Below are 21,292 nucleotides of genomic sequence, written 5' to 3'. Positions count from 1 at the left end.
ACATATATATATATTGTGGTATGATTATATCATGCTGATTAACATGTTTGTCACCTCACATACTTATTATTTTTTTTGCAGAAAGAACATTTAAATCTACTCTTTTCACAATTTTGAAATATATGGTAAGTTATTATTAACTGTGGTCATCATGCTGTGTAATGGACTCAAAAATGTACTCCTCTTGTCACAGAAACTTTATACCTTCTGATCAGCATCTCCACATTCCCGGCCCTCCCCAATCCCCAGCCTCAAAACCACCATTGTACTCTCTACCTGTATGAGTTCAACTTTTTTAGATTTCACATGTAAGTAAGATCATGCAGTATTTGTCTTTCTATGACTGACTTATCTCACTTAACATAATATCCTTCAGGTTCATAAATGTTGTCACAGATGATAGAATTTCCTTATATTTTAAAGCTGAATAGTATTCTATTGTGTGTATATACCACATTTTCTTGATCCATTCATCTGTTGATGAATTTTTAGGTTGATTCCATATCTTGGCTATTGTGAATAGTGCTGCAATAAACATGGAAGTATGTATATCTCTTTGACATACTGATCTTATTTTCTTTGGATATATACCAAGAATCATATTATATTTTTAAGTTTTTGAGAAATCTCTATACTTTTTTCCAAAATGGCTCTACTAATTTATATTCCCACCAACAGTGTACAGTGTTCCATTTTCTCTACCTCCTTGTCAATGCTTGTTATCATTCTTCTTTTTGACAGTAGTTATTCTAACATGTGTGAAGTGATATCTCATGATGGCTTAATTTGCATTTCTCTGACAATAACTAATGCTGAACATTTTTAAATAAACCTGTTGTCCATTTGTGTATGTGTGTATGTGTGTGTATATATATATATATATATATATACACATATATATATATGGAAATGTCTATTTAAGTTCCTTGCCTATTTTTTTAATTGGATTGTTTTCTTGCTATTGCATTATTCCTTATGTTTTGGATATTTACCACTTATCAGATCTATGCTTTACAAATATGTTCTCCTGGTTTGTGAGCTGTCTCTTTACTCTATTGTTTATTTTGCTGTGTAGAGGCTTTTTAGTTTGAATATAACTAGAATTTTTCGACAGATTCTTTCTGCTATTAATTATAAAACATTTATCTACATTTTATATATGAAATTTTATCTACATTATTAATAATTTCCTTAATATAAATTACCAGAAGTAAAATTATTGAATTAGAAGACCAACAGTTTAAGCCTCTCTCTTTCTTTCTTCCCCATACATGAAGGGTACTCAAAAATTCATGAAAAATATAATGAAAAACTATACATGAATTGCAAATTTTTTGCACCAAAATGAACTCATAACTTGTTATAGCATGTCTGAACATGATCTAGTTTGAGGCACTAAGAAGGATCAGATGCTGGACTCGGTGGCTCAGCCTGTAATCCTGCGCCTTTGGGAGGCTGAGGTGAATGGATTGCTTGAGCCCGCGGATTCAAGACCCGCCTGGGCAACCTGATGAGACCTCATCTCTACAATAAATCAAAAAAATCAGCCAGGCATGGTAGCACATGCCTGTAATTCTGGCTACTCGGAAGGCTGAGGTGGAAGGATCGCTGGAGCCCAGCAGGTTGAGGCTGCGGTGGCCGGGAGCGGCCACTGCACTCCAGTCTGGGTAACAGAGTGAGACTCCAACTCAAAAAAATAAATAAATAAATAAGTGATTGTGCCCTACTAATAGTGCAATATACACAGACATTAATGGACCCAAAATAAAATAACCAATTATTAAGTCTAGCTCCTTACTGATATCATAATTATTTTAAAAACTGGCTGGGTTCAGTGGCTCATGTCTACAATCCCAGCACTTTGAGAGGCTGAGGTGAAAGGATTGCCTGAGCCCCTGGGTTCGAGACGAGCCTGGGCAACTTGGCAAGACCTCATCTCTACAGTAAATCAAAAAATTAGCTGGGTGCAGTGGCACAGGCCTGTAGTTCCAGCTACTTAAAAGATTGAGGTGGAAGGATCAACTGAGCTCAGCAGGTCAAGGATGCTTTGCACTCCAGCCTGGATGACAGAGTAAGACTCAAAAAAAAAAAAAAAAATTATGTATCATTTCTGCCCTCAAGAAAATTACAGTTCAAAATATATATCACTGCCGGAAATAAGCAGAAAAAGGATTGCAAGATAAAATAATACAAACATTAAGCCCATTTCTAAATATAAAATCTTTTTTTTTTTTGAGTTGGAGTCTCACTCTGTTGCTCAGGCTGGAGTGCAGTATCACACTCACGGCCACCATGGTCTTGACCTTTCTGGACTTTCTAAGTATAAAATCTTGAGATACAAATACATATTCTCATTAATTCCTAAGGCAAGCCCCAAACCACTGGCTCACTCAGTTTCTAAGACATTCTACACTGCTAATATCCTGAATATGTAGCTGGAAGAATTTTGTAAGCTTACAAAATTCTAATTTGAAAGATTACATTTCCAGAGGAATCATCACCTAAGGTTCACAGTGTTGAATGGCCAATAAGCGATGGTTCAAAGGTTCATATTTATGCCTCTGCTAGCACTTCTCTGGTCTTATTTCCTCAGGGCTTGGAACAGGATATGGGAGGCAAATTTGTTAAAGCTGCAAATCGCACAAAACTAGACAACTGAAAAGATTAATGCAAAATTAAGACTCCAAAGTCTCAGTGTTCTTGAACAATGGGTTGAAATAAGATAAACGTTTACAGAGAAGCTGTAAACCCTTTTTAGATTAAAAATCAGGTTACACAGTATGGAATCAGAATACCGAAGCTGAAACATTTCCTTAAATAAAATTCAGGATTGAGTCAAACAAATTCAATATAAAGCAATTTTGTGACTTTTTTTCTAAAAGGTAAAAATCAATCTTAGGTTGGTTTATTATTATAATGTCTCGATCAAGTAAGCAATAATCTTACTATGTTCTGAAATATATTGAGCTTCTTGTCAAAGAGCAACTGCAGCAAAGGCAGTGGTGTTAAAGATTCCCACGGTGGGTAAGAAAGGTTAAGATGTTCTCTATAACTTTCACACTAATGTCTGATTCTCTGACACTTACCATGTAATGAATATAAAACGTACTCTGTAGCAGCTGTTCTTGAATGCAACCTGATCGAATCTTATTTCTTAGCACTCTCTCAATATACTTCTTTGTCTGAGTATTGGTGCTATAGATGATGAGAAGCATCGCCATGTCAAAAATCTATTGTCAATAAATATGCAATAACAGAAAAAGTTTAATAAATCAGTTCATTTACTGCAACAAAACAGTAACTCTCAACTTTTTCCCATTAAAACACAGAATGGATGACATGCATTTGCTCAACATACTCCTATGGGAGTACCTACACTTTCACAAAACCCAGAAATGTTTTTCAGAGAAATAAAACATCACAATTATTAACTACTGGTATCACTTAAGAAAACACTGAAATATAAGTGAAAATGATATTATTACACAAGTATCCTTGAACACCTTCACATTTATTTAAATAAAAAAAATTAAATAACTTGGCAACTCTAGTATATATTCTCATTATTATTAGGAAAATACTTTGTGAAAAGTTGGGAAGATTATAAATGCCCATCAATATGGGAAAGATTAAACAAATTATGATGGAGTCACTTTTGGAATATTATATAGCCATCAAAAAGAATGAGCTAGGCTGGGCTTGGTGGCTCAGCCTGTAATCCCAGCACTTTGGAAGACTGAGGTGAGTGGATTGCCTGAGCCTGCAGGTTCAAGACCAGCCCAAGCAACTTGGTGAGACTTCATCTCTACAATAAAATTGTAAAAAAAGCTGGGCGAGGTAGCACGCGTCTGTAGTTCCGGCTACTTGGGAGGCTGAGACGGATGGATCTCTGGAGCACAGCAGGTCAATACTGGGGTGGCTGCGAACGTGCGTGCCACTGCACTCCAGCCTGGGCGAAGGAGTGAGACTCCAACTCAGAAAAAAAAAAAAAAAAAAAGAATGAGCTAGACTACATTTTTTGACAGAGAAAGACCTTCCTGACATAAAGTAAAAAAAAAAGCAAACTGCAAAACAATAAACACAGTAAGATTCTACTCTTGTGAAAACAATACATAAACATACATATGTGTAAGCACAAAAATGAGTACACCCGCACTTGCATGCATAGTTTGTGTATAAATAGAAAAAAATCTGGAAGAATGATTATCACTGTGGAATGAGACAGAGTGGAGGACTTTTTTTTTTAACATTTGTAGATTCTGTGTGGGCTTTTCTCCCCACTTAGCTTGTATTACCCATGTTTAAAAAAAAAAAGTTCTAAAGGCAAGCAAGACAGAAAAAAAACCAAATTACTTAGGACATCTCTTTCTTTTTTTTTTTTTTTTTTTGAGTCAGAGTCTTACTCCATCTCCCAGGCTGGAGTGTAGTGGCATGCTCACAGTCACTGCAACCTCAACCTGCTGGGCTCAGGTGATCCTTCCAACTCAGTCTTACAAGTAGCTGGAGCTACAGGCACGTGCCACAACACCTGGCTAAGTTTTTGATTTATTATAGAGATGAGGTGTTGCGAAGTTGTCCAGGCTGATCTCAAACCTGTGGGCTCAAGCAATCCTCTCACCTCAGCTTCCCAAAGTGCTGGGATTATAGGTGTGCGCCACTCACCCAGTCAGGAAATCTCTTCACTGAAGACCCTACTCATTTAGACACCAAAATTGAGACTTGGTAGAACACAATATAGCCATTGAAAACGACAATGAAGAATGTAAAATATTTATAACAGAAGGAAAAAAATAAAAAAGACCAGGTACGGTGGCTCACGCCTGTAATCCCAGCACTTCAGGAAGCCGAGGAAGGAGGATTGTTTGAGCCTAGGCCTTCGAGACCAGCCTGGGCAACAGTGAGACCTCATCTCTATTAAAACAACAAAAAAACTGTAATCGCAGCACTTTGGGAGGCTGAGGTGAGGGGACTGCCTGAGCCCACGGGTTCGAGAACAGCCTGGGCAACTAGGTGAGACCTCATCTCTACAATAAATAAAAAAAAATTAGCCAGGCGTGGTATTACGCGTCTGTAGTTCTGGCTACTTGGAAGGCTGAGGTGGAAGGATGGCCTGAGCCCAACAGGTAAATGCTGGGGTGGCCGTGAGCATGCCAGTGCACTACAGGCTGGGTGGAGTGAGACTCACACACACACACACATACCCCAAAATTGTATTTATACAATGATTATAAATATGTGAGACTAGGCATGCAGGTAGCTAAAGTGACCAATTTATTTTTATGCAAAAATAAAGTGTTAGAGTATATTGATATTTTCCTCCAGAAAAAATTATTGATTTTTTTCACTGTTTTATTCAATATGATAAAAGTTCTTTGTTCCTTTTTTTGGAGACAGGGTCTCACTCTGTTGCCCAGGCTAGAGTGCAATGGCTCAATTAGAGCTCACTGTAGCCTTGATCTTCTGAGTCCAAGAGATTTTCCTGCCGCAGCCTCCGGAGCAGCTGAGATTCAGGCATGCACCACTACATCCAGTAAATTAAAAAAAAAAAAAAAAAGCCGGGCTCGGTGGCTCAGCCTGTAATCCCGCGCCTTTGGGAGGCTGAGGTGAGTGGATTGCCTGAGCCCGTGGGTTTGAGACATGCCTGGGCAGTGAGACCTCATCTCTACAATAAATCAAAAAATCGGCCGGGCGTGGTAGCGCGTGCCTGTAGTTCCAGCTACTTGGAAGGCTGAGGTGGAAGGATCGCCTGAGCCCAGCAGGTCGAGGCTGCGGTGGCCGGGAGTGGCCACTGTACTCCAGTCTGGGCGACGGAGTGAGACTCCAACTCAAAAAAAAATAAAATAAAAAAAAAATTTTTTTTTATAGAGATGGTGTCTTCCTATGTTGCTCAGGTTGGTCTTGGGCTCAGGCAGTAATCTCAACCTCGGCCTTCTGAGTTGCTGAGATAACAGATGTGAGCTACTATGCCCAGCCTCATAAAAGCTTTTAAGAGGCTGTGCTTGGTGGCTCACCCTGTAATCCCAGCACTTTGGGAGGCTGAGGTGAGAGGACTGCCTGAGCCTGTGGGTTCAAAACCAGCCTGGCCGGGCTCGGTGGCTCAGCCTGTAATCCCACACCTTGGGAGGCTGAGGTGAGTGGATTGCCTGAGCCTGTGGGTTTGAGATCCGCCTGGGCAACTTGGCAAGACCTCATCTCTACAATAAATCAAAAAATTAGCCGGGTGTGGTAGCGCGCACCTGTAGCTCCAGCTACTTGGAAGGCAGAGGTAGGAGGATCGCTGGAGCCCAGCAGGTTGAGGTTGCAGTGGCCGACAGCGGCCACTGCACTCCAGTCTGGGCGACAGAGTGAGACTCCAACTCAAAAACAAACAAACAAAAAGACGAGCCTGGAAAACTTGGCGACACCTTGTCTTTACAATAAATAAAAAATTAGCTGGGTGTGTAGGACACACCTGTAGTTCTGTCTACTTGGAAGGCTGAGGGGGAAGGATTGCTGGAGCCCAGCAGGTCAACGCTGGAGTGGCCATGAGTGTGCCACTGCATTCCAGCCTGGGCGACAGAGTGAGACTCCAACTCAAAAAAAAAAAAAAGCTTTTAAGATAGTCATTCAACAATTAGTTAACCCAGCTAACAAAATCCCACAAAACAGAAGAGATTCCAACTAAAAAAAAAAAAAAAAATCTTTAAAGAAAATCAATTAGTACATGAGAAACTCGATCATCTAGCTTTTCAAAAGAAGATATTTCTAGAATTAAAACAGACATAAGATCTAGTACCATCACTTTGACAGCGAATGAGGCTGTTTGATTCACTCCAGTCAGGTCTGCATGGATAAAGTAAAATAAAACACGAAATGCTATTATCTTGACAATTGTGCTCAGAGGAAGAAAGAACAATCAGACAGATATAGGGACCTGAGTTATGACCCAGGTGGTTATGTTCTTCACCTCTCCTCATCAGTGGGGACTTGGTTTCTTTGACTGCAACTTGATGTGCTTGTTTGGAATGTTAGTATTTTTCCTTATAAATACTGCAGGCTTATTTTATTGCCAGAAATAATGAATAGATCATCTGGCCAGTTACCCCTTAGATCTTCTTTCCCCAACAACTAGTGTTTATCAGAGCAACTACTGGAGGCATAGAAGGATGACTGGAAAGAAGAAGAGAAAGAAAGCAGGAAGGCAAGCTAGCCAATGCCACTATTTTTAAGTCTGCAATACTTAAAATGCATAGTACATGAACGTTACCTTGGGTTCAGACACTGTGGTAGTGCTTTCAATTGCCTGGAGAAATAAGGTCACAAAAATATTACATCAGTTGAACACATTTCACCTTATTCAACATGCCATTATCTTATCTGACAGCCAATCTGCCCATCTGGCAACCATCATTTATCTTTTTTTTTTTCTTTAGTCAGGGTCTCACTCTGTTGCCTAGGCTGGAGTGCAGTGGCATGATCACAGCTCACTGCAGCCTCAAACTCCTGGGTTCAGGCAATCCTTCTACCTCAGCCTCTCAAATAGCTAGAACCACAGGAGAACACAATCACTCCCAACTAATTTTTTTTTTTTTGGTAAAGAATAGGTTTCGCTATGTTGCCTAGGCTGACATTTATCTTTTTTTCTTGAATGACTTTTCAGACTTGTTTCAACCTATCTTACTTATATATCTGTCACTGATTGCCACCCATATCTTCCTTGTTACTAAAAGTTCCGAAGATCTCACCTTTATCCAGGCTTCTGAAATGGTTTTCTCATATCTAACAGCTGTCTTTATTACATCAAAGAAGAGAATAACGCAGTCTGGACTCCTGCTTTCTGGATGTCCTGAAAGTCTACAAGTAGCAGAGGGGGACAAATTTACTAGAAAACTTACAAAAGATCTGGGTTCCTGCTTACTAGCCATGTGCCCTACATCAAGTCACAACCTCATGTATAAGATGGCTAATAAACTTGTATTGCAGTCTGTCTGGGACTGATCTGAATGTCTAAGAAAATATAAACACATGCCTGCATACATTCACACACATATGACTTGAAAAAGAATATAGTATTGTATGTGAATATTATATTACTACCACTATTTGTATTTGTATTAAGCTCTAACCGGGACTTCAAGGTGAATGTCAGAAAATTTTCCTTATCTATGCAAGGAAAAGGGTGGTAACTATCAGTGCTCTACCTTGCTCGTCCTTTAATTTTCAACTTGTTTTGAGAAGCCTGCAACAATGATGGTAAAATACAATGCTGCAGATCCAACTTCTCCCGAAGTTCAGATATTACCTGCAGAAAGTAAATATTAGTTATATGCTCTGCTCAATCCTAGGGGATAGGCATAGTCTATTCTCTCAACAAAACCATAACAACCTCCTGAAAGACTGAGGAAGAAAAAATGTTTAATGTTGGATAAGGCATTTGGAAAAAATTTGATAAGAATAGCTAATGCAAGCACAGCATGTCATGCCCCAAACTGGATTCCTTGAGATACTACACAGAAATAGCGAATATAACATATACTAGCTGATACAAAATAATCAGTCTGACTAGTGGCTCCATTCTCTTCCCTGAATGCTTTCTGGATTAATCCACATTAATCTGGGGACAGAGAAGAGCGATTGGGACTTATTAATTTAAATAATGTATCCTAATGCATCTTTATCTATATTTGGTAAGAAATAGTAACATACCTCAAGTGTGTCTGTAGCTGTGATGGAATGAAGAATGAACTTGATTATCACAGGTAAATCATCCAATCTGACAGATGATAACTTATCCATCATCAACTGACGAACCTAAATATAACAAGCACCAGTGTGCAGGTGGGTAAATTAAAAGTAATATATTTTTAAATACAGAATAAGCACAAAAATCTTAAATTTTCACATCACTACCTCAAGCTTGGACTTCTTATGTAAAATCATCTCTCTCACTTAGTTTTCTCAATTGTAATTTAGGAAGAAAAACACCTCCTTTTTATTTTTACCCAAATTACAATCTTTCCATTAATACCACAGCTTCTTCGAGAACAGACGAGCTTGGACAACATAATGAGATCTTGTCGCTAAAAAAATAAAAAATTAGCTGGGCATGATGGTGTGCACTTGTAGTCCTAGCTACTCAGGAAGCAGAAGCAAGATTGTTGCTTGAGCTTAGTAGTTTGAGGCTGCAGTGAGCTATGGCAGCACCACCGCACTCCAGCCTGGGAAACAACAAGACTGTCTCAAAAACAAAAAAACAGGCCAGTTACGGTGGCTCATGCCTGTAATCACAGCACTTTGAGAGGCTGAGGCGGAAGGATCACCTGAGTCAAGCAGGTCAAGGCTGTGGTGAGCGTGCCACTGCACTCCAGTCTGGGTGACAGAGAGACTCTGACTCAAAAAAACAAACAAAGCCAGGCTCGGTGGCTCAGCCTGTAATCCCGCACCTTGGGAGGCTGAGATGAGTGAATCGCCTGAACCCGTGGTTTCGAGACCCGCCTGGGCAACTTGGCAAGACTCATCTCTACAATAAAATCAAAAATTAGCCAGGCGTGGTAGCGCGCGCCTGTAGTTCCAGCTACTTCGAAGGCTGAGGTGGTAGGATCGCCGGAGCCCAGCAGGTTGAGGCTGCAGTGGCTGGAAGCGGCCACTGCACTCCAGTCTGGGCCACAGAGTGAGACTCCAACTCAAAAAACGAACAAACAAACAAACAAACAAACAAAAAAAAACGGTTCTGGTTCTGGAAAGCAGAGTCTTTCCTACCTTAGACAAGAGGTTCGGTTCAAGGTGGAGGCTGGAAAGGACATCCAGGATTGGGACGGTGAGTGAAGTATTCTCCATCAATAGGTCACTGTGAATGGTGGGAAAAGGAAAAAGTTGTGAAATGCATTGCACAGAGCTGGGAAGGCAATGACTTAAGAAAATCACTCATTAGAGTATGGGAAGAGATAGTATACTTAGTTTCCATAAAACTAATGTTTATGGTATATTTCAGTAAAAACTATTTTCATTACAAAAATACATGCTCCTTATAAAAAATTCAAACAACAAAGTAGAAACAAGAAGTCCTCCTTCACAACACCCACTACCCAGAGACCACTATTATTGAGTTTGGTACATATCCCTCCACTAGAAAAGGAAGAGGAAAACCCAAAACAGTTACAATAAAATAGGGTAAGTATGACAAACACATGTGTAGGATGCACAAAATAGAGTACAGGACAGTGACAGATTCTTTTTCTTTTTTCAAGTTGGAGTCTCACTCCATCGCCCAGGCTGGAGTGCAGTGGCATGCAAACAGCCACCCCAGCGTTGACCTGCTGGGTTTAGATGATCCTTCCACCTCAGCCTTCCAAATAGCCAGAACTACAGGTGGGCACTACCACGCCCAGCTAATTTTTTGATTTTTTTTTTACCCAGGCTGTTCTGTGACAGATTCTTAAAGAAGGTTATAAAAAAAGGACAAAGTGGAATCCAGCAGATGAAGTGGGTGTTAAAGTGCTTCACCCAGAGGGAGCATCCTGACCAAAAGCACAAGGGCAATAAATCATTGGGCAATTTTTGGAGGTAGTTTTACAATCAACAATAGAGAAGAAAGTATTACAAATAATTTTTTTCTTTGAATTGGAGTCTCATGCTGTTACCCAGATTGGAGTGCAGTGGCAAGCTCATGGTAACCACAGTCTTGACTTGCTGGGCTCAGGTGATCCTTCTGCCTCAGCCTTCTAAGTAGCTGAAACTACAGGAGCACACAACCACGCTCAGCTAATTTTTTTTTATTTATTGTAGAGAAGAGGTCTCACCATGTTGCCCAGACTGAACAGAATTTTTAAAAACTATTTCTAGGACAAGTAAAAAGTTGCATTAAAATAGAGACATAGCCAGGTTCGGTGGCTCAGCCTGTAATCCCGCGCCTTGGGAGGCTGAGGGGAGTGGATTGCCTGAGCCCGCAGGTTCGAAACCCGCCTGAGCAACTTGGTGAGACCTCATCTCTACAATAAATCAAAAAATTGAAAAATTTAGCCAGGCGTATTGGCACATGCCTGTAGTTCTAGCTACTTGGAAGGCTGAGGCGGAAGGATTGCCTGAGCCTAGTAGGTAGAGGCCGCGGTAGCCATGAGCATGCCACTGAACTCCAGCCTGGGTGACAGAGTGAGATTCTGACTCAAAAAAATAGATAGACATTATTACCTAGGGATATAGTTCTCCCCTTCTTAAATACAGCCCTACCAAATACTATTTTTTACATGAATGGAAGTAAGCAATGGATCTCAGCAAGGGACCTGATGCAGGGATGTGCATTAGAACAAATCATCTAGAGATACAAAGAATATAGACATGTAATAACCTCCACAAATGATTCTGGTGTGCAGTCAGGATTTAGGACCTCCTGAAGAAAATGCTAATGAAACAAAGGGATTTTGTTCAATTTTTCCACAGGTCAAATTTACATATCTAATCCTAAACCAGATGTCATGTTCTTAACAAGTATGCCTTTTATTTTTATTTATTTATTTACTTTTTTGAGTCATTGTCTCACTCTGTCACCTAGGCTGGAATACAGTGGTATACTCACGGCCACCACAGCCTCGACCTGCTGGGCTCAGGTGACCCATCTGCCTCAACATTTCAAGTAGCTGGAACCACAGGCATACACTACCATGCTGGCTAATTTTTTGATTTATTGTAGAGACGAGGTCTCATCAAGGTGCCCAGGCTGATCTTGAACCCTGGACTCAGGCAATCCTCTCATCTCGGCCTACCAAAGTACCGGGATTACAAGTGTGAGCCACCATGCCACCCAGGAATGCCTTTTAGAAGAAAATAGATGGGTCTATTCATATCACTACTATCCTTTGCATACTGTAGTGATAAAGCTCCCATAGTGGATTCTTGTTTAGATGGTTGCAGGGTGCTTACTCACCTGAGTTCTTTCCCCACATCAGCATGCTGGGAATCCCCCAGGATCTCGGGCAGGCTGGTGATGAAGTCATGCTGAAGGTGCAGTGGAGCAATACTGATCAGCTGCATGATCTTAGTGGTGAGGTCCTACAACAGAGGAACCATTAGAATTGTAGCATATTATGCAGAATAGAGAAAGACTGCCAACTTGTGAAGTGCAGAGCTGAAATTATTTTGTGTACAATATGGCAACTACACACTCAAGCTCAAATCCTAAATTTCACAGACAGAGACTATAGAAAAAAATTTTAGGGTAGATGATATCTGTCCAATAGGGCTATACATACTTTATTGCATTTAATATTCACAACTCCATTAGGTTTGCATGACAATGCCCATTTTTAAAAAGTGGGGATAAAAGTTGGTCAAAGATACACAGTTAAGTAGCAGATCCAAAATTCTAGCCCACATAAGACCCTAAAACTTATATTCTTCCAAATAAAGATCTAACCTTGGAATGTTTGCCAAAAATTAGAAGAATGAGTTTCAGAACACTGAGAAAGTAATGGGGTTCAAACAATAGGCTCAAAATAGATTCTACTTTACCAAGGTACTTAATAAAAAGATCATATAATTGCAAAAAATCCTGTAATATTCCTCAATATGTAATTAATTAAAACATAAGTAGGATGGTTTAGGTTCTGATTGCTTTTAAGAAATAAACAATGCCTTAAACTTATGAGTATAAAAAATAACAATTCAGGATGATGCCCAAGTCCTTGCCACTAATGTGAGATGAATTTTTGAGTGGGTAAAGGTTGCCCTAAGGTGACCCACCTACTTTGCAGGATGCCTGGGAGTCACAATCTGCCTGTCCCACTTACATTATAAATAAATAATCATAGTAATCTCTGTACTTTTAAAAACTAATGAATTTCTTTCCAAATATTTATTTAATAAATGACATAATCTTTATAATTGGATAAGCTTATTTTTTTGAGAAATTTAAAGGGTGAAACATGCTTCTCAAATTACAAAAACTGGAAGAAGCTAATGGATGGGTGATATACTATGAATATTCTGTTTAGAAAGAGGAAATAAAATCTTTAAATCTTCAAAGCTTGGTTAAATGTAGAGAAAACATACTCTTCAAATTCAATAGATAAAGTCCCAAAGTCTACCTTGTTATCCACAATTCTGTCAAGCCATTTTAGTTGACTGATAATAAGTCGAGGCATGTTGATTCCATCACCACTCATGCTGAAATATTAGGAAGACAAGGAACTTAGTTTCTCTGTCTAACAGTAGGCATTAACAGTGCACAAAATATTTCAGTCATCCAATTAACATTTACTGAATACTTACTATGGATCTGGCACTGTGCTGGACACAGTGATACCAAAAATGCAGGAGACATATGGTTATATATGTTAAGATGTTTGGAAGAAAATGAAATAAACTGCTAACAGTGGCTACATCTAAGAGAGGATTTAGAGAGAAGGTAAGTCAGGGCTAGATAGTATTTCTCTATAATTATATAAATTATCTGCCTGGTGGCTCAAGCCTGTAATCCTAGCACTTTGGGAGGCAGAGACGGGAGGAGTGCTTGAGCCCAGGAGTTCAACAACAGCCTGGGTAACATAGCGAGACCTCATCTCTACAAAAAATAAATACATAAAAATCAATCAAATTATTTTTTAAAATAAAAAAATAGGTCAGGCATGGTAGCTTAGTCCTGTAATCTCAGCATTTTGGAAAGTTGAGGTAGGAAGATTGCTTGAGCCCAGGAGTTTAAGACCAGTTTGGGCAACACAGTGAGACTTTGTCTTTACAAAAATTAAAAAAACTAGCCAAGAGTGGTGGTGCACACCTGTAATCCCAGTCACTCAGGAGGCTGAGGTGAAAGGATCACCTGAGACTAGGAAGTCAAGGCTGTGGTGAGCTGTGATTGTGCCGCTGCACTCCATCTTGGGCAACAAAGTGAGATCTTGACTCAAATAAGTAAATGAATAAATGCTTTAAATAAGTTTTAAGATGATAATAAAGTTAATAAGCCTTAAAACCAAATAGGGCAAAAAAAATCAAATAAGGTAAATAATTTTAAAAGGTAAAACATGAATTACATCAATGCAATAAATACTTCAAAAGACAAGCATATATTATATAAACATAAAAGGTAAAATTAGAGTATGTTCACAAAAGTATTGAAAAACCATTTATAGATGAAGAAATTGTGGCTCAATTATTTTTATTTTTTTTGAGTTGAGAGTCTCACTTTGTCATCCAGGCTTAAGTTCAGTAGCATGATTACAGCTCACTAAAGCCTCAAACCCAGGGTCTTAAATGATTCTCCCACCTCAGCCTCCTGAGTTGCTTGGACTACAGGCATGCACCACCACATCCGGCTAATTTTTAAATTTTCTGTTGCCCAGGTTGGTCTCGAACTCCTAGGCTCAAGCAATCTTCCAATCTCGGCCTCCCAAAGTGCTGGGATTACAGCTGTGAGACATCATGTCCAGCCTCTAGTTTTTTTGACAGCATTCTTGGTTCTTGTTTATTGCAGTCAATCTTAACTGTTGAAAAAGATGTACCAGGACAGAAAGCATCTAGCATGACACATTCAGGTAAAACATAAATTTTTAAAAATAAATCTTTAAGTTTCTCATTATATACAGGAAACTAAAAAAGCATATATTAATAAAAAATAAAAACAAACATAATCCTGTCATGCCAGAAATGTACGTACCTATTAACATGTTTAAGCATGTTTGTGTGTGTATATCTCCTTTTTTTAAAAAACAAAATATGAGAGTGAACTATAAATACTGATCTGTAACCTGGGTTTTTTTCAATTGATATATGGCATTATGCAATCTTTTTTATAATAATTATTATTATTTTTTGAGTTGGAGTCTCACTCTGTCGCCCAGACTGGAGTGCAGTGGTTGCTCCTGGCCACTGCAGCCTCGACATGCTGGGCTCCAGCGATCCTCCCACCTCAGCCTTCCGAGTAGCCAGAATTACAGGCACACGCTACCATGCCCGGCTGACTTTTTTATTTTATTGTAGAGATGAGGGCTCACCAAGTTGCCCAGGCGGGTCTCGAAACCGTGAGCTCAGGCAATCCACTCACCTCAGCCTCCCAAAGCGCGGGATTACAGGCTGAGCCACCGAGCCTGGCTTTATAATTATTAATGCCCACATAATATTCCATTTTTTAACATCTTGGTTTTTTTGTTTTGGGTTTGTTTTTTCTTTTTGAGTTGGAGTTTCACTCTGTTGTCCAGGCTGGAGTGCAGTGGCACAGTCACAGCTGCCACCACCTCAACCCGCTGGGCTCAGGTGATCCTTCCGCCCCAACCTTCCAAGTAGCTGGAACTACAGGTACACGCTACCAGTTTTGATTTATTATAGAGACAAGATCTCTCCATGTTGCCCAGGCTGGTCTTGAACTCCTGGGTTTGGCAATCCTCTCACCTCTGCCTCCCAAAGTGCTGGGATTATAGGCATGAGTCACCCATCCCGGTCATCTTGGTTGTTTACAATTTCTTATTTTAAACAGTAATCTTAATTGTTTTCATTCATAGCCATTATCTTAGGACAAGTTAGGAGACATAGCATTAGGATTAAAGTGTATGTAAAATCTAAAGTTTTGATACATACAACCTATTGATCTTCAGAATGAATGACTGAAATGTATTTATTAAGTTGTGTCTTTGCTAAAAAAAATTGAGGTTTCTAAGTATGTGGTATTTGTATTTCTTCTTTGTGACTTGTCTGTTTAGGACCTCTGTCTACTTTTCTATTAGGCGGTTCATTTTTTAATAGCATAGCAATTTTTTTTTTAATGGATAGTATACATACACAACAAAAAAAGTATTCAGAGAATATCTGATTCCAGACAATTGGCTCCCCTCTTTGAAAACAACCACTGTAACCAGTTTATGGTGTACCCTTCTATGGATAATCTATGAACGAACACAATATTTTCTTTTTTCTTCTGTTTGAGTCAGAATCTCACTCTGTAACCCAGGATGAAGTGCAGGGGCACACTCATGGTCACCGCAGCCTTGAACTGTCAGGTTCAGGTGATCATTCTGACTCAGCCTTCCAAGTAGCTGGAACTATAGGCACGTGTCACCATGCCTGGCTAAATTTTTGATTTATTGTAGAGATGAGGTCTCAGCAAGTTGCCCAGGATGGTCTTGAACCCATGGGCTCAGATAATCCTCTTACCTTGGCCTCTCAAAGTGCTAGGATTATAGACATGAGCCACTGTGCCCAGCCTTTTCTTTTAACAATAATCATAATGGATCAAAATGAATGGAAATCATTCATTTTTTTTTTGAGTTGGAGTCTCACTCTGTCGCCCAGACTGGAGTGCAGTGGCTGCTCCTGGCCACCGCAGCCTCGACCTGCTGGGCTCCGGCGATCCTTCCGCCTCAGCCTTCCAAGTAGCCGGAATTACAGGTATGTGCTACCACGCCCGGCTGATTTTTTTTATTTATTGTAGAGAGGAGGTCTTGCTGCACAGGCAGGTCTCAAACCCGCGGGCTCAGGCAATCCACTCACCTCAGCCTCCCAAAGGCGTGGGATTACAGGCTGAGCCACCGAGCCCGGCTCATTCATTTTTATGAAGTTATATTAATGGATTAAATTTCAAAGACTGACACCCCAGTAAAATTTTAGTAGTCAGGTAAAACGTGGCATCAGGATAAATATGACCTTCAAACCAATGATGTTTCCTTTTCAGAGAGAATCTTAAGTCTACAAGGGTACTTTGAGCATTGCAGCATAATTACACTTACTTTTTAAAAAAAAACTCTGGCAACTTCTCAAATAAGGTGTTAATAATGGCAGGCTAAAAAAGAAGACATAGAGAGTTAGGAGATGATTTCAAAATACACAACAGAAATGTATAATTAGTCAGAATTCTCTTTCCAACCAGAGTTCTTAGAGAAAAGACCTTGCTAAAATTGATATTCTCTTATTATAAGAATATTCACATGAATGTTGTCTATATTTTTAATGTAAGCTATTGGAATACAAAGATTTCTCAATAATGTGTCTTCTGAAAAACAATTATCATGCAAAATTAAAATAACCAGATAATCAAAAATATTATTAAATATGATAACTGTCAATCTATGAAATACAGACTTTAAAAGACTATCAAATAGTTTTCAAGGAGAAAGGCTTTCTTTCCAGAGGAACAAAAGAGCACTTAGACTTAAGCTAACTAAATTATACTCAAGATTACCAATGAAAAGGAAGAGTTTAAGAGTGTGGGAAGATTAACTGTAAGAGAAAAAAAATGGAGAATAGAGTGGGAGGAAGATTTTTCACGGTATACACGTTTGTATACTTTGAGATTTTAAAACATGTCAATGTATTGTGTACTTAATATGCTAAAAAAGAGGAAGAGGAGAAGGGCAAAATTAAGTTACAGAAGTATCTAAAAAGCTAAATAGGAGATAATGCAGATGTGACTATGACAAAGATTACAAGGTACTCAGAGCACATAGAAGCAACTTTAAGAAACAGGAATCAGCAGCCGAGGGAATAAATGGGACGGCCAGATGAACTACACTAATCAGCACAGTACAAAAACAGATATTTCCCTACCAAACTCATTTCAGTAACAGGGCTATGGTAAAGCTATTGCAAACCCTAACTCTTCAATCATCCATACTTTATCCTGTGTTCCAGTCATTTATATTTAAGCACATACAACAAAACATATCCATCAAGTGTTCACAGAAAAAATGACAATCTCACCTGTAATATGTCAATCCCTAGGAGCAGTTTGATGAGGCTCTTAGAGTAAGATGTGCCCATGCTGTAAAAAAATAGGTATTTGTTTTCTATTTTGTTTCCCATGTTTTAATGTTTTTACAATTTTTTTCTCCATAAAATTGGTTAAATACATAATCTTTAAAGATAAAATAAACTGGGTAGCCCCCTCAGGTCCCCTTCCACTCAGGGACCTTTCCTGTTCTCTTAATAAGTCCTGCTCCCCGTCCTCGCAAAAAAAAGATAAGATAAACTATTCTAATAAACAAGAAATACAGAATGTGAGCAGATAGCTCTTAGCAAAGGAGAGGTAGAGATTTGAAATTCTACCAACACAAGTGAGACACATTCTAGAAAACACTCTGATTCTTAGCCTTATAACCACAAACTTAAGGATTTTAAAGTTAGGTTTAAATTCCAAGGAAAAAAGAATTATAAATAAAAAATAAAATTCCAAAAAACTGCATTCTCTTTCCCATTCCCCAGTCCAGTTAGTGTAACACATTGAATTTCAGCAAGTCTCCATGCCTCCTCTCCACACCTGGATTCCTCATCTTGCAGACGTTCACAAGACAAAAGGCAGTTCCTGAAACTGTCTTGGTCTTCAATGTAAGACTCCAGGCCACTAACAAATTCTTCTATTATCTTAACAAGGAAATTTAAAAAATAAAAAAGACAAGGGAAGAGTTAAGATTTTTTAGTTTAACATTTGCTGTCAGTTAGCTAAAAGTTATTCTAGCCACTCAACTTTATGCTTTATCCCAATTTCAGAGTACTGCAGGTAAAAGCAAAAACGCCAGGGGAAAAGTACATACTTTGGGATAAGAGGGATGTTTCCTCAGGGTCTGAAGGAGCTTCTTTTGGAAAACTATCTGATCCACAGCTATGAGAAAAAAAGAATAGCTGGTCACTAGTCTCCTACTGTAGTTTTCCTTCCCTAAAGAGCTTTCTTATCCGATGAAACCAGTAAAAATATTTTCAACCAAATTTCAGAGCCAAATCGTATAACTCCACAGTAAAAGACTTATAACCTTAGCAAAATAGAATAATCTGTGCCTCCCAAAAAGGGCCTTATATGGCTTTATAAATTTTCTTCTGAAACTATTCTGACATATAGTTGTTGGCTGACTATAGTATTAACTTATTCTTTCACAAGAAAACACAAAGGAATAACTAGTATACAACATTTTTTCTTCTTATAAAAGGATTAGAAGTACTTTAAGATGCATTAACCAGAAGCAAAGACTATAACAATATTCTTTGAAAAGAATATTTAATTCATCTTTGTCTCAAGACAGACGGTCATCCTACTTCTCATCTTCATTGCCTTTATTTTTTTGAGTTGGAGTCTCACTCTTGTCGCCTAGGCTGGAGTCAGCCACCGCAGCCTCGACCTGCTGTGTTTAGGCGATCCTTCTGCCTCAGCCTTCCAAGTAGCTGGAACTACAGACACATGCCACCAAGCCTGGGTTTTTTGTTTGTTTGTTTGTTTGTTTTTTGGGTTTTTTTTTTGTGATTTATTGCAGAGACAAGGTCTCATCAAGTTGCCAAGGCTGGTTTCGAACCCTTGGGCTCAGGCAATCCTCTCACCTTGTCCTCCCAAAGTACTGGGATTACAGACTGAGCCACTGCACCCAGCCTTCTTCTTCTTTTTTTTTGAGTCAGACACTTTGTCACCCAGGCTGGAGTGCAGTGGCACTCTCACAGCCACTGCAGTCTCAACCTGCTGGGTTTAGGCGATCCTTCCACCTCAGCCTCTCAAGTAGCTGGGCCTACAGGAGTGCGTCATCACACTCAGATAATTTTTTGATTTCCTGTAGAAACGAGGTTTCATCAAGTTGCCCAGGCTGGTCTTGAATCCCTGCACTCAGGTAATCTTCTCCCCTTCACCTCCCAAAATGCTGGGATTACAGGCGTGAGCCACCGTATCCAGCTTTTCATTAATTGCCTTTCTATTTAGGAAATCCATAATTCAGTCCTCAGCTCTTTCATTCAACCCAGAGAACAGGTTTAGATTAAAATATTACCTAGTTGATTCTGACTCTCTCCAGTTTTAAGAGTAATTCCTGATGTCTTAAGAAGTTTTACAAACACATTGTCATTTTCTTCAACTTCATTAGGAACATGAGATTTCTTTGTCTTTTTGGAAGGTGGTTGCTTCCTTGCTTCTAAAAATAGACAAAATTTTCAAGAATGTGACAAACAGTAAAGTGGATATTCAAATTTAAACCCAGAAATGATAAACCTAAGAGAAAACTGATAAATTCTTGAAGAATTATACTAGAATTGAAGCCATAGTGAAATAAATTATCATTAACAATGGTCAACAGTGGTGGTTCCAAACAAACAAATAAATAAAACAATCAACAAATAGAATTATTTTCACCTATTGAGTTTTCGCTTGAAGAATTCCACATGTGCCACTTCTTTTTTTTTTTTTTTTTTTGAGTTGGAGTTTCACTCTGTTGCCCAGGCTGGAGTGCAGTAGTACGCTCACAGCCACTGCAGCCTCCACCTGCTGGGCTTAGGCAATCCTTCCGCCTCAGCCTTCCAAGTAGCTGGAACTACAGGCGCACGCTACCACATCCGGCTAATTTTTTGATTTATTGTAGAGATGAGGTTTCACCAAGTTGCCCAGGCAGGTCTCAAACCTGCGGGTTCAGGCAATCCACTCACCTCAGTCTCCCAAGGCGTGGGATTACAGGCTGAGCCACCGAGCCCGGCTCAGCTTATTTTTTGATTTATTATAGAGACGAGGTCTCACTAAGTTGCCCAGGCTGGTCTTGAATCCCTGGGCTCAGACAGTTCTCTCGCCTTGGCCTCCCAAAGTGCTTACGTGTCACTTCTAACAAGAATAAACATGGAACTATTTTCCACCCAAATTCTAAACCAGTGTTGCTTAAGCTGTTGCCTACAATCCAATATACTGGAATTACTGGAAAGCATATCAAAATATTTATTTCCAGGCCACATCACAGAGCTCAGCCAATATCTTGGAAATGGGACCTGGGAGTCTGACTTTTTGACAAATTATTCAGATTATAATCCTGATGCATACCAAATTTGAAAATCAATTATCTGTGTGCAAGGGTAGGCAGAATGGGGCAGGTTCTCCTGCCTCACATCTTTGAGTACAAAGTCCAGATTGGTTTCATTCCAAGGCTTTCAACCCATAAAAGTAAGATATAAAATAAACAAACAAAACCAAATGGATTCTTGAAGTCAGGTAAAATTCTACTCTTCTCCCTTGATGCAATTCTACAGTTTTATTCTTCTCCAATTCCTCTCCCTCTCTTTAATAAGACCTTAAGCAAAATGAAACAAAGATTACAGCCTTCATTAAAGAAATTTAAAACACAATCAGAATAAAAGATTCCATTTGTTCATCACTATCCCAAGTCCCTTCCAATAAACTTAATTCGGAAGTCTCTTCCCCTTTAAAGAACAGTATTTCTAAAATATGACATTTATTTATATTTTTATTTTTGAGTTGGAGTCTTACTCTGTCGCCCAGACTGGAGTGCAGTGGTTGCTCCCGGCCACCACAGCCTCGACCTGCCGGGCTCCAGCAATCCTTCCACCTCAGCCTTCCAAGTAGCTGGAACTACAGGCACACGCTCCC

At 39.3% G+C, this 21,292-nt stretch overlaps 1 protein-coding gene across 1 annotated transcript in view; it reads right to left on the bottom strand.

Moving 5' to 3' along the window:
- Positions 1-21,292, bottom strand: part of FANCD2 (Fanconi anemia complementation group D2) — a 67,605-nt gene that overhangs the window by 42,139 nt on the left and 4,174 nt on the right. The window contains 13 exon segments of the mRNA XM_008064741.2: positions 3,087-3,230; positions 7,247-7,282; positions 7,725-7,833; positions 8,181-8,281; positions 8,686-8,790; positions 9,739-9,826; positions 11,900-12,024; positions 13,059-13,137; positions 16,686-16,738; positions 17,656-17,716; positions 18,212-18,315; positions 18,486-18,553; positions 19,698-19,838. Coding sequence (XP_008062932.1) covers positions 3,087-3,230; positions 7,247-7,282; positions 7,725-7,833; positions 8,181-8,281; positions 8,686-8,790; positions 9,739-9,826; positions 11,900-12,024; positions 13,059-13,137; positions 16,686-16,738; positions 17,656-17,716; positions 18,212-18,315; positions 18,486-18,553; positions 19,698-19,838 — 1,214 coding nt within the window.

The sequence above is a fragment of the Carlito syrichta genome, unplaced genomic scaffold (genome assembly GCF_000164805.1).
Source record: "Carlito syrichta isolate Samal-C Ts95f unplaced genomic scaffold, Tarsius_syrichta-2.0.1 Scaffold307981, whole genome shotgun sequence".
Taxonomy (NCBI): Eukaryota; Metazoa; Chordata; class Mammalia; order Primates; family Tarsiidae; genus Carlito; species Carlito syrichta.
This window is presented reverse-complemented; position numbering and strand designations above follow the sequence as displayed.